The sequence below is a fragment of the Oncorhynchus keta genome, chromosome 17 (genome assembly GCF_023373465.1).
Source record: "Oncorhynchus keta strain PuntledgeMale-10-30-2019 chromosome 17, Oket_V2, whole genome shotgun sequence".
Classification (NCBI taxonomy): Eukaryota; Metazoa; Chordata; class Actinopteri; order Salmoniformes; family Salmonidae; genus Oncorhynchus; species Oncorhynchus keta.
Window position 1 is genome coordinate 60,331,701 of NC_068437.1, and position 12,198 is coordinate 60,343,898.

Consider the following 12,198-nt stretch of genomic DNA (forward strand, 5'->3'; position numbering starts at 1 on the left):
CCACAACCACACCCACACCATAACTACTCAAAACCACAACCACATTAACTACTCAATACCACAACCACTCAATACCACAACCACACCATAACTGCACCGTCCCCAAAATAAGCACAATCAAATGAATCCAACACACCACACCCACAATTATAACTACATTAGACTAGTTATGCTCCATCCACAACACAACCACAAGAGCTTGCATACAGAATCCAACAAACGTCCCCCAAACCAACCAAAATATTTTGCGTGCTTGTCCCTGCAGGAGAGCCCTTTATTGTTTTTAGGTAGAATAATTTCTGCAATGTGTAGACCACAGAGTTTAACTATTTTCCTCTCCCCTTCCAGTACATCAGAGTGTCCCATGACTCTAAGCCAGACAATCTGCTCCAACTGATGGTGAAAGACTGGCAGCTGGAACTCCCCAACCTGCTCATCTCCATCCACGGAGGCCTGCAGAACTTTGACCTGCAGCCCAAACTCAAACAGGTTTTAGGGAAGGGACTCATCAAGGCTGCAGTCACCACCGGAGCATGGATCTTCACTGGTGGAGTCAGCACTGGTGGGTACCTGCTATAGCATGATCAACTACATTACCCATGATGCTCTGTACAAGCTACCCTGACCCTTAACAATGGAGACTCACTTTATAGTTCAGAACAGGAATACCATTGAGAGAATGAGGCCCAGATTCAATTCAACACAGACTCAACACGATTAACAACCTGAGCAAAGTGATAGATTTAGGCCACATCCCATATATTTACAGAAATCAGGTTCGCTGTAAACTCTGAAGTTGGCTCAAACAGAAATCACCTTTTAAAGTAATTTACCGTGCACAGGTCTCTTGAATCCTGGCCTGCTGCTTGAATATCACTCACATCAAATCTTCCCATGGTGATACACATGATATTAATTCAGCCATGTCAGAAGGGAAACATGGATTACAGAGGTCAGAGGTCAGATAGTACTAAAGATCATGTGTTCGATCTGTATATTCATCTGCTGTAGTGTAGGTCAGGTTTTGTATTTATTTTCTTTATTTCACCTTTATTTAACCTGGTAGGCTAGTTGAGAACAAGTTCTCATTTGCAAATGCGACCTGGCCAAGATAAAGCATAGCAATTCGACACATACAACAGAGTTACACATGGAATAACAAAACATAGTCAATAATACAGTAGAACAAAAGAAAACAAAGTGTGTCCCACTAGTCAAGGTGGGACAAAGTGCTATGGAGGTGCTCAAACAAAAGAGAGGTCAATACACAAAGAGAGAGTGAAACACAGAGCCCTACAGACATGGCATTTACAGAGAGATTGAGCTTAAGGGCAACAAACAGGGTTTTTAAACCAAGGGAAAGGAACTGTGATTGGGTAGGAAACAGGAGGAGGTGTGTCTTCTGATTGATGATTGATTGGTGACTGATTGGGGAGTGATGATTTTCACCTGTGAGGGGAGAAGGAGAGAAAAGACTCTGCAGGGCTGCTGTTTAGCAGCAGATCACTCCACGACCCACACTCTGCAGGGCTGCTGTTTAGCAGCAGATCACTCCACGACCCACACTCTGCAGGGCTGCTGTTTAGCAGCAGATCACTCCACGACCAACACTCTGCAGGGCTGCTGTTCAGCAGCAGATCACCCCATGACCCACACTCTGCAGGGCTGCTGTTTAGCAGCAGATCACTCCACTACCCACACTCTGCAGGGCTGCTGTTTAGCAGCAGATCACTCCACGACCCACACTCTGCAGGGCTGCTGTTTAGCAGCAGATCACTCCACGACCAACACTCTGCAGGGCTGCTGTTTAGCAGCAGATCACTCCACGACCAACACTCTGCAGGGCTGCTGTTTAGCAGCAGATCACTCCACGACCAACACTCTGCAGGGCTGCTGTTTAGCAGCAGATCACTCCACGACCAACACTCTGCAGGGCTGCTGTTTAGCAGCAGATCACTCCACGACCAACACTCTGCAGGGCTGCTGTTTAGCAGCAGATCACTCCACGACCAACACTCTGCAGGGCTGCTGTTTAGCAGCAGATCACTCCACGACCAACACTCTGCAGGGCTGCTGTTTAGCAGCAGATCACTCCACGACCAACACTCTGCAGGGCTGCTGTTTAGCAGCAGATCACTCCACGACCAACACTCTGCAGGGCTGCTGTTTAGCAGCAGATCACTCCACGACCAACACTCTGCAGGGCTGCTGTTTAGCAGCAGATCACTCCACGACCCACACTCTGCAGGGCTGCTGTTTAGCAGCAGATCACTCCACGACCCACACTCTGCAGGGCTGCTGTTTAGCAGCAGATCACTCCACGACCCACACTCTGCAGGGCTGCTGTTTAGCAGCAGATCACTCCACTACCCACACTCTGCTGGGCTGCTGTTTAGCAGCAGATCACTCCACGACCCACACTCTGCTGGGCTGCTGTTTAGCAGCAGATCACTCCACGACCCACACTCTGCAGGGCTGCTGTTTAGCAGCAGATCACTCCACGACCAACACTCTGCAGGGCTGCTGTTTAGCAGCAGATCACTCCACGACCAACACTCTGCAGGGCTGCTGTTTAGCAGCAGATCACTCCACGACCAACACTCTGCAGGGCTGCTGTTTAGCAGCAGATCACTCCACGACCAACACTCTGCAGGGCTGCTGTTTAGCAGCAGATCACTCCACGACCAACACTCTGCAGGGCTGCTGTTTAGCAGCAGATCACTCCACGACCAACACTCTGCAGGGCTGCTGTTTAGCAGCAGATCACTCCACGACCCACACTCTGCAGGGCTGCTGTTTAGCAGCAGATCACTCCATGACCCACACTCTGCAGGGCTGCTGTTTAGCAGCAGATCACTCCACGACCCACACTCTGCAGGGCTGCTGTTTAGCAGCAGATCACTCCACTACCCACACTCTGCAGGGCTGCTGTTTAGCAGCAGATCACTCCACGACCAACACTCTGCAGGGCTGCTGTTTAGCAGCAGATCACTCCAGGACCAATGCCTGGTTGAGAAAGCAATAGATGTTCTGATCCAGTTTGGCACCACATACAGTGCATTCAGAAAGTATTCAGACCCCTTGACTTTTTACAGATTTTGGTAGGTTACAGCTTAAAATTGATAAAATATTTTTTATCCCTCAACAATCAAAATCATAACACCCAATAATGACAAAACAAAAACAGGTTTTTAGAAATGTTTGCTAATTTATAAAAAATACAAAATCTGAAATATCACATTTACATAAGTATTCAGACCCTTTCCTCAGTACTTTGTTGAAGCACCTTTGTCAGTGATTACAGCCTCGTGTCTTCTTGGGTACGACACTACAAGTTTGGCACACGTGTATTTGTGGAGTTTCTCCCATTCTCCTCTGAGGATCTTCTCAAGCTCTGTCAGGTTGGATGGGGAGCCTTGCTGCACAGCCTTTTTCAGGTCTCTCCAGAGATGTTGATCGGGTTCAAGTCCGGGCTCTGACTGGGCCACTCAAGGCCATTGAGAGACTTATCCTGAAGTGATTCCTCCGTTGTATTGGCTGTGTGCTTAGGGTTGTTGTCCTGTTGTAAAGTGAACCTTCGACCCAGTCTGAGGTCCTGAGCGCTCTGGAGCAGGTTTTCATCAAGGATCTCTCTGAACTTTGCTTCATTCATATTTGCTTGATCCTGACTAGTCTCCCAGTCGCTGCCCCTGAAAACATCCCCACAGCATGATGCTGCCACCACCATGCTTCACCGTAAGGATGGTGTCAGGTTTACTCCAGACATGACGTTTGGCATTCAGAACAAAGAGTTCAATCGTGGTTTCATCAGGCCAGACAATCTTGTTTCTCATGGTCTTAGTCTTTAGGTGCCTTTTGGCAAACTCCAAGCAGGCTGTCATGTGCCTTTTACTGAGCAGTGGCTTCCGTCTGGACACTACCATAAAGGCCTGTTTGGTGGAGTGCTGCAGAGATGGTTGTCCTTCTGGAATGTTCTCCCATCTCCAGAGAGGAACTGTAGAGCTCTGTCAGAGTGACCATCAGGTTGTTGGTCACCTCCCTCACCAAGGCATTTCTCCACCGATTTCTCAGTTTTGGTTCATCCTTGTTCATCCTTCTGTTTAATTATTCTGGTTCCTCATTCTGGTTATATCCCCTGGTTCTTCATTCTTCTTCTTATGGCCTATAGGTGTGATCCGTCAGATGAGGGATGCCCTGAAGGACCATTCCTCTAAGTCCATTGTCTCATATAAGTTACCTAGCTTCCTTCTGGTTCATCCACCTTGTTCCGTACCCTGGTTTGTCTTTCTGGTTCATCCATCTAGTTCCTAATTATGGTTAATCCTTCTGGTTCATCCATCTGGTTCCACCGCCTGGTTCATCCTTCTGGTTCCTCATCCTGGTTCCATCCCAGGTTTCAACATTCTGGTTCATCCTTCTGGTTCCTCATCCTGGTTCCATCCCAGGTTTCAACATTCTGGTTCATCCTTCTGGTTCCTCATCCTGGTTCCATCCCAGGTTTCAACATTCTGGTTAATCCTTCTGGTTCCTCATCCTGGTTCCATCCCAGGTTTCAACATTCTGGTTCATCCTTCTGGTTCCTCATCGTGGTTCTTCATTCTGGTTCATCCTTCTGGTTCCTCATCCTGGTTCCGTCCCAGGTTTCAACATTCTGGTTCATCCTTCTGGTTCATCCTTCTGGTTCCTCATTCTGGTTCCATCCCAGGTTTCAACATTCTGGTTCATCCTTCTGGTTCCTCATTCTGGTTCCATTCCAGGTTTCAACATTCTGGTTCATCCTTTTGGTTCCTCATCCTGGTTCCATCCCAGGGTTCAACATTCTGGTTCATCCTTCTGGTTCCTCATTCTGGTTCCATCCCAGGTTTCAACATTCTGGTTCATCCTTCTGGTTCCTCATCCTTGTTCCATCCCAGGTTTCAACATTCTGGTTCATCCTTCTGGTTCCTCATCCTGGTTCCATCCCAGGTTTCAACATTCTGGTTCATCCTTCTGGTTCCTCATCCTGGTTCCATCCCAGGTTTCAACATTCTGGTTCATCCTTCTGGTTCCTCATCCTGGGTCCATCCCAGGGTTCAACATTCTGGTTCATCCTTCTGGTTCCTCATCCTGGTTCCGTCCCAGGTTTCAACATTCTGGTTCATCCTTCTGGTTCATCCTTCTGGTTCCTCATTCTGGTTCCATCCCAGGTTTCAACATTCTGGTTCATCCTTCTGGTTCCTCATTCTGGTTCCATCACAGGTTTCAACATTCTGGTTCATCCTTCTGGTTCCTCATCCTGGGTCCATCCCAGGTTTCAACATTCTGGTTCATCCTTCTGGTTCCTCATCCTGGGTCCATCCCAGGGTTCAACATTCTGGTTCATCCTTCTGGTTCCTCATCCTGGTTCCGTCCCAGGGTTCAACATTCTGGTTCATCCTTCTGGTTCCTCATTCTGGTTCCATCCCAGGTTTCAACATTCTGGTTCATCCTTCTGGTTCCTCATTCTGGTTCCATCCCAGGTTTCAACATTCTGGTTCATCCTTCTGGTTCCTCATCCTGGTTCCATCCCAGGGTTCAACATTCTGGTTCATCCTTCTGGTTCCTCATTCTGGTTCCATCCCAGGTTTCAACATTCTGGTTCATCCTTCTGGTTCCTCATTCTGGTTCCATCCCAGGTTTCAAAATTCTGGTTCATCCTTCTGGTTCCTCATCCTGGTTCCATCCCAGGTTTCAACATTCTGGTTCATCCTTCTGGTTCCTCATCCTGGGTCCATCCCAGGTTTCAACATTCTGGTTCATCCTTCTGGTTCCTCATCCTGGTTCCTCCTTTTGGTTCATCCTTTTGCTTCCTCATCCATGTTCATTCTGCTTCCTCATTAAGGTTCATCCTTCTGCTTCCTCATTTGGGTTCATCCTTCTGCTTCCTCATTTGGGTTCATCCTTCTGCTTCCTCATTCGGGTTCATCCTTCTGCTTCCTCATTCGGGTTCATCCTTCTGCTTCCTCATTAAGGTTCATCCTTCTGCTTCCTCATTAAGGTTCATCCTTCTGCTTCCTCATTTGGGTTCATCCTTCTGCTTCCTCATTAAGGTTCATCCTTCTGCTTCCTCATTTGGGTTCATCCTTCTGCTTCCTCATTCTCGTTCATCCTTCTGCTTCCTCATTAAGGTTCATCCTTCTGCTTCCTCATTAAGGTTCATCCTTCTGCTTCCTCATTCGGGTTCATCCTTCTGCTTCCTCATTTGGGTTCATCCTTCTGCTTCCTCATTAAGGTTCATCCTTCTGCTTCCTCATTCGGGTTCATCCTTCTACTTCCTCATTCGGGTTCATCCTTCTGCTTCCTCATTTGGGTTCATCATTCTGCTTCCTCATTTGGCTTCATCATTCTGCTTCCTCATTCTGGTTCATCCTTCTGGTTATGTCCCCTGGTTCTTAATTGTTCTTCTTCTTCTGTCCTATAGGTGTGATTCGTCACGTGGGGGATGCCCTGAAGGACCACTCCTCTAAGTCCAGAGGGAAGGTATGTGCCATCGGTATCGCTCCCTGGGGCATCATAGAGAACAAGGAGGACCTCATCGGTAGAGATGTAAGTGTTACAAGCCAGTTGCTCAGTCCCTCTCTTAGCACCACAATCAGCCATGAATCATTCACACCTGTGACCATTCACTCCATTACTCCAAGCACCAGTTATCTGTTGTAAAGCATACCCAGGCATATATCACGAGAGAAAGTGTTTTCCAGTATGCTGTTTTTTGGTATGTGTTCCTCAGTCAGCGATATTTTATTTCTTCTTCCTTCTCACCAGGTAACACGGCCGTACCAGACCATGTCCAACCCGCTGTCCAAGCTGTCTGTCCTGAACAACAGCCACTCCCACTTCATCCTGGCCGACAACGGCACTACAGGGAAGTACGGAGCTGAGGTGAAGCTACGCCGCCAGCTGGAAAAACACATCTCACTGCAGAAGATCAACACACGTAAGTCAACCATACAGAACTCAGCCTACGAATCAAATTAGATTGATTGAGTCCACTAATGATAAGATCAAATGTTATTTGTCACATGCACCAAATACAACATGAAATACAACATTTGTAGACCTTACCATGAAATGCTTACTTACAAGCCCTTAACCAACAATGCAGTTCAAGAACAGAGATAAGACAATTATTTACTAAATAAACTAAAGTAAAAAACTAAATAAACTAAAGTAAAAAATGAAATAAACTAAAGTAAAACATTAAATAAAAGTTACACAATAAAATTATAATACTGAGGCTATATCCAGGGGGTACTGGTTCTGAGTCAATGTGCTGGGGTACAGCTTAGTCAAGTTAATTTGTAGTAACATGTAGGATGAGCATTGTCTTGTTTGCTTACAGCTTGTTGAGTCTTAATGTCAGCATCGTGTTGTGGTGTAAAATAAACGGCAATGAAATATATACATGAAAACTATCTTGGTAGATAGTGTGGTCTACAGTTACTCATGAGGTACTCTACCTCAGGTGATTAATACCTGGAGATCTCTTTAGTGGCAGCATAGCCTAGTGGTTAGAGTTTTGGACTAGTAGCCGGAAGGTTGCGAGTTTGTCACGTAGAGTAGGCCAGAAGGCTAAACTGGATAACCTAACCTCTATCAAAATAAAAAGATGGCGGAACCGCAAAAGTTCTTCTGTGCAAAGGTGTTTATTTACAAGTGATTCCGGAACAAAAAAACAACAGTACTGCCATCAACGTCTATCTTATGGGACAGCTTAAAAACAATGCTGCCCCATCCACAGCTCAATCCAAAATGACCCTCCTATGACTGAAAGGAAGGCTCCTTTTGTAGGGCTAGCCCCTCCCCTCAGAACAATTAACCCTAATTAATTAATCAATTAACAATACAAACCTACATTTTGCATGAACTAAACATACTAAAGGATATACATTGCAACACGGTTTTAAACAATATCACAACATAACATTTACAACATTACATCACTACTGACAATATCTTTCAATATGCCCATATGCATTCATGAGCCATTTGGGACAGGCACTATAAAGCCAACCCAATTGCCTTAGCTCGGGTCCTTTTCCAGCTTACCCGGAAGCTACAGAGATGGAGAGAGAGGAACAGAACAAACAAACAATGCGCTCATCCACAACATTGATAAGTATCATAATTATTGTATCTCTCAAATATGAACATTGACAAGTGTGAAATGCATGCACCAAGACAGAAGTTAATTTGTGTGTCGACCCACATTGTTAACTTATCTTAACAATGCGCAGGGAGGAGTGATGAATATGTGTGTGCGTTAAAGAACCAAATGCTGCCCGCGGCCAGTGACGGACTTCTACGTCACATTACCTTCCTCCTCTCCTGAAGCGACCATGTACGGGAGCCTTGATAGGTAGTCCGCAGTAACGTTCTCTTTTCCTGCCTTGTGACGGACACAGAACCTGAAGGGCTGGAGCTCCAGATACCACCTGGTCACACGAGAATTCCGGTCCTTCATGGTCTGGATCCAGGTCAGTGCTCTGTGGTCCGTGTGCAGGTCAAATTCCCTCCCAAGAAGGTAGTAACGGAGGCTATCTAGGGCCCACTTTATAGCCAGGCACTCCTTTTCCATTGTAGAATACCTGGTTTCCCTGGGCAACAGCTTCCGACTCATGTACAGCACAGGAAGCTCTTCTCTTGGCTCCCCTTGGGCCAGTACAGCTCCAATTCCTACAGCCGAAGCGTCCACCTGCACGAGAAATCTCTTCTGAAAATCAGGGGTCTGGAGAACAGGGAATGAGCACAGTCGGTTTTTCAGTGTCATGAAGGCTTCCTCACACTCCTCAGTCCACTTCACAGGGTTGCTGGCCCCCTTCGAAGTGAGGTTGGTCAGAGGGACAGCGATGGTCGAAAACTGTGGAATGAATCTCCGGTACCACCCTGCCAGACCTAGGAAGGACTTCACCTGTGTCTTGGTTCTGGGTTGAGGGCTATTCCTGATGGACTCCACTTTCTCCACCTGAGGCCGAACTTCACCCTTACCCAGCTGGTAACCCAGGTACTTTGTCTCCTGTTTCGCCCACTCACACTTCAGGAGGTTAAGCGTGAGGCCTGCTTCATGGATCTTCCCCAGGACTCTGCTAAGATGCTGTATGTGCTCCTCCCAGGAGTGGCTGTAGATCACCACGTCGTCCAAGTAAGCAGCACAGTAATCGTCACAGTCCTGGAGGACCTTGTCCATCAGCCTCTGGAAAGTCGCAGGGGCCCCATGAAGGCCAAACGGCATGACCTTGAACTGGAACAGGCCCATTGGCGTCCGGAATGCAGTGTAGGCCTTGGATTGTTCATCCAGGGGCACCTGCCAGTACCCTTTGCAGAGATCCAATGTGGTGATGTAATGAGCTCTACCTATTCTCTCCAGTAAGTCGTCAATGCGGGGCATGGGATAGGCATCAAACTGGGAGATGGCATTCACCTTACGGAAGTCCATGCAGACGCGCAAAGAGCCATCCTTCTTTGGGACAATGACAATAGGGCTGCTCCATTCACTTGAAGATGGCTCGACAACATCCATCTCTATCATGGTGTGGACCTCTTCCTTGAGGGCTACCACCAGCCTCTCAGGCACACGGTAAGGATGCTGCGGACAGGGTTCTGGCCAGGTTTCAAACGAATGACGTGTTCTAGGACTTTGGTTCTTCCTGGTCTCTGACTGCAGAGGGCCGGATACTTGCCAAACAGCTGCTTCAACTCATCTTGCTTGTCTTCTTCCAGGTGAGCCAGTATGACTTCTGCTCGTTCTTTCCATGCCTCTGTGACCCCATCCGACTCATCCTCTTCTACTCTGCGGACCAGAAAGGACTTTCCTTTGGAGAGTTCCTCTTTCTCCTCCCAGGCCTTGAGAAGGTTCACATGGTAGGTTTGCTTCTTCTTACCCTTGTCCGGGTGCAGCACCTCGTAGGTCACTGGGCCCATCTTCCTCCCGATTAGGTACGGTCCTTGCCATTGCACAAGGAGCTTGCTGGTAGACGAGGGAAGGAGGAGCAGGACTTTCTGTCCTGGCTCAAACTCTCTGTGGTGAGCGTGCTGGTCATAGCCTCTCTTCTGGGCCTTCTGGGCTTGCTGAAGGTTTGCTCTAGCTTCCTCTCGGTACCGTTCCAACCTGTCTCGCATCTGGAGGACATACTGGACAATCCCCTGTCCTGAGGTAGCTACTGGGGAACCTTCCCAGCACTTCTTCAGCAGGTCCAGTGGTCCTTGCACTGGCCATCCATAGAGGAGTTCGAATGGCGAGAAACCTGTCGATGCCTGATGCACCTCCCTGTAAGCAAAAAGCAGAAAGGGTAACCACTTATCCCAGTCTTTACCAGTGTCAGCCACAAACTTCCTCAACATGTTCTTGATCGTTTGATTGAATCTCTCTACGAGCCCATCCGTTTGGGGATGGTAGGGAGTAGTCCTCAAGCCTTTAATGCCCAGCTGTCGGTGGAGTTGAACCATCAGTCAGGAGGTGAAGTTTGTCCCTTGGTCCGTCAGGATTTCATCTGGGATTCCTACACGAGAGAAGAGCTGAACAAGAGCACTGATTATTTTTGGAGTGGTTATGGAACGGAGTGGGAAGGGTTCTGGGAACCGGGTGGCATAGTCACAGATCACCAATATATACTTGTAACCTGCACTACTCTTCTCCAAGGGTCCAACAATGTCCATTGCAATTCTCTTGAATGGGGTAGAGATAACTGGCAGTGAACATAGAGGAGCCCGTTCAGACCTACGGACAGCACTCGTTTTCTGGCACGTGGGGCATGATTTGCAGTATTTTTGTACATCAGTATACATGGAGGGCCAAAAGAAACGGGAGCCTAGCCTAAGATAGGTCTTATGTTGCCCTAGATGGCCTGCCCATGGAACTGTATGTGCAAGGTCGAGAACAAGTGGTCTACATGTAGATGGCACCACCAACTTCCTGCTATCTGCCTCTGACCCAAGGTAGAGTATGTGGTTGTCTACTGTGTAAATCCCCCCACATGAAGATTGACTGTCCCCAGCTAAGGCCTTGTCAAACAAACATTTCAAGGTTGCGTCAGACTTCTGCAGTGTAGCAAAATTTTGTGGAACATCCCATTGCACCTCTAACCCAGACACATCAGCAACAGGTACAGGGGTTCCAACATACTTCTCAAGACGCCGCTGGCGGCGTGACTTTCTGGGCCCTTTGGTTCCCCCCTCGCACAGACTATCACACAAGTCAGGCAGAGGTTGTAAACCAGCTTTGGCCTGGGCACGAGTGACAACTGAACATGCCATCTGAACATCAGACTGGCAAACTGACTGCTCATATAGCTGACCCCCCACACTTCCCAACAGATCAGAGAGTACAGGCACATCCCTCCCCAAAATCATCTCAAAAGGTAGCTTCTCCATTACCCCAACTTTGAGGAGGTATTTCTGACCCTGAATCTCAACTGTGAGCTCAGCTGTGGGCTGCTGTGACTGGTCACCATGGACACATTGGATCAGTGTCTGATGACCATAACCAATGTCATTAACAGGTACATTACCTTTTCTGATCAATGACAGGGAACTGCCGGTGTCAATCATTGCAGTAAGACTTTTACCATTCACTTTTACAGGTACCAAGCATGACCCTTCCCGAGTCTGTCTATTCTGAACACCATCCCCCTCTCTGGGTACATAACAGTAACCTGAGAGCTTGGATTTACGTAGCGGACACATTGAAGCTTTGTGCCCCTGCTGCCGGCAGTAAAAACAGGTCAGACCCCTCCCATCAGAGCGAACTGCATGATCCCTTACCTCCCTCCCAGACACATAACCCCCAGAGTTACCTCCACCATCTCTGGCGTTTCTGATGTCCCTTGTGTCTCTGAGACTCCTTGGAGCGGGTGCTGCAGGTTGTGGTGGGCCCCCTTTACGTGCATTAAGATACTGCAGTGCAAGCTTGGCCGCCATAAGCCCGTCCTTGGGCTCGTGCTCTCGGACCCAGGTTCGAATGTCGTGTGGTAGAACTTGTAGAAGTTGCTCGAGGATGATGACCTCCCGATTTCATCCTGTGTCTTCTCCCCCGGTCGAACCCATCGTCGGTAGAGACCCTTGAGGCGGTGGTACGTCTCTGTCGGCGACTCACCCGATGGCGTTGATGCAGCTCTGAAGCGTTGACGGTAGGTTTCCGGTGAGATGTCAAACTTCACCAGCAGCGCTTCCTTCAAGCCCTTG

At 48.0% G+C, this 12,198-nt stretch overlaps 1 protein-coding gene across 1 annotated transcript in view; it reads left to right on the forward strand.

Moving 5' to 3' along the window:
• Positions 1–12,198, forward strand: part of LOC118372099 (transient receptor potential cation channel subfamily M member 1-like) — a 140,961-nt gene that overhangs the window by 57,714 nt on the left and 71,049 nt on the right. The window contains exons 4-6 of the mRNA XM_052467055.1: positions 349–562; positions 6,440–6,564; positions 6,784–6,955. Of these exons, the coding sequence (XP_052323015.1) occupies positions 349–562; positions 6,440–6,564; positions 6,784–6,955 (511 nt within the window). The remainder of the gene's footprint in view (positions 1–348; positions 563–6,439; positions 6,565–6,783; positions 6,956–12,198) is intronic.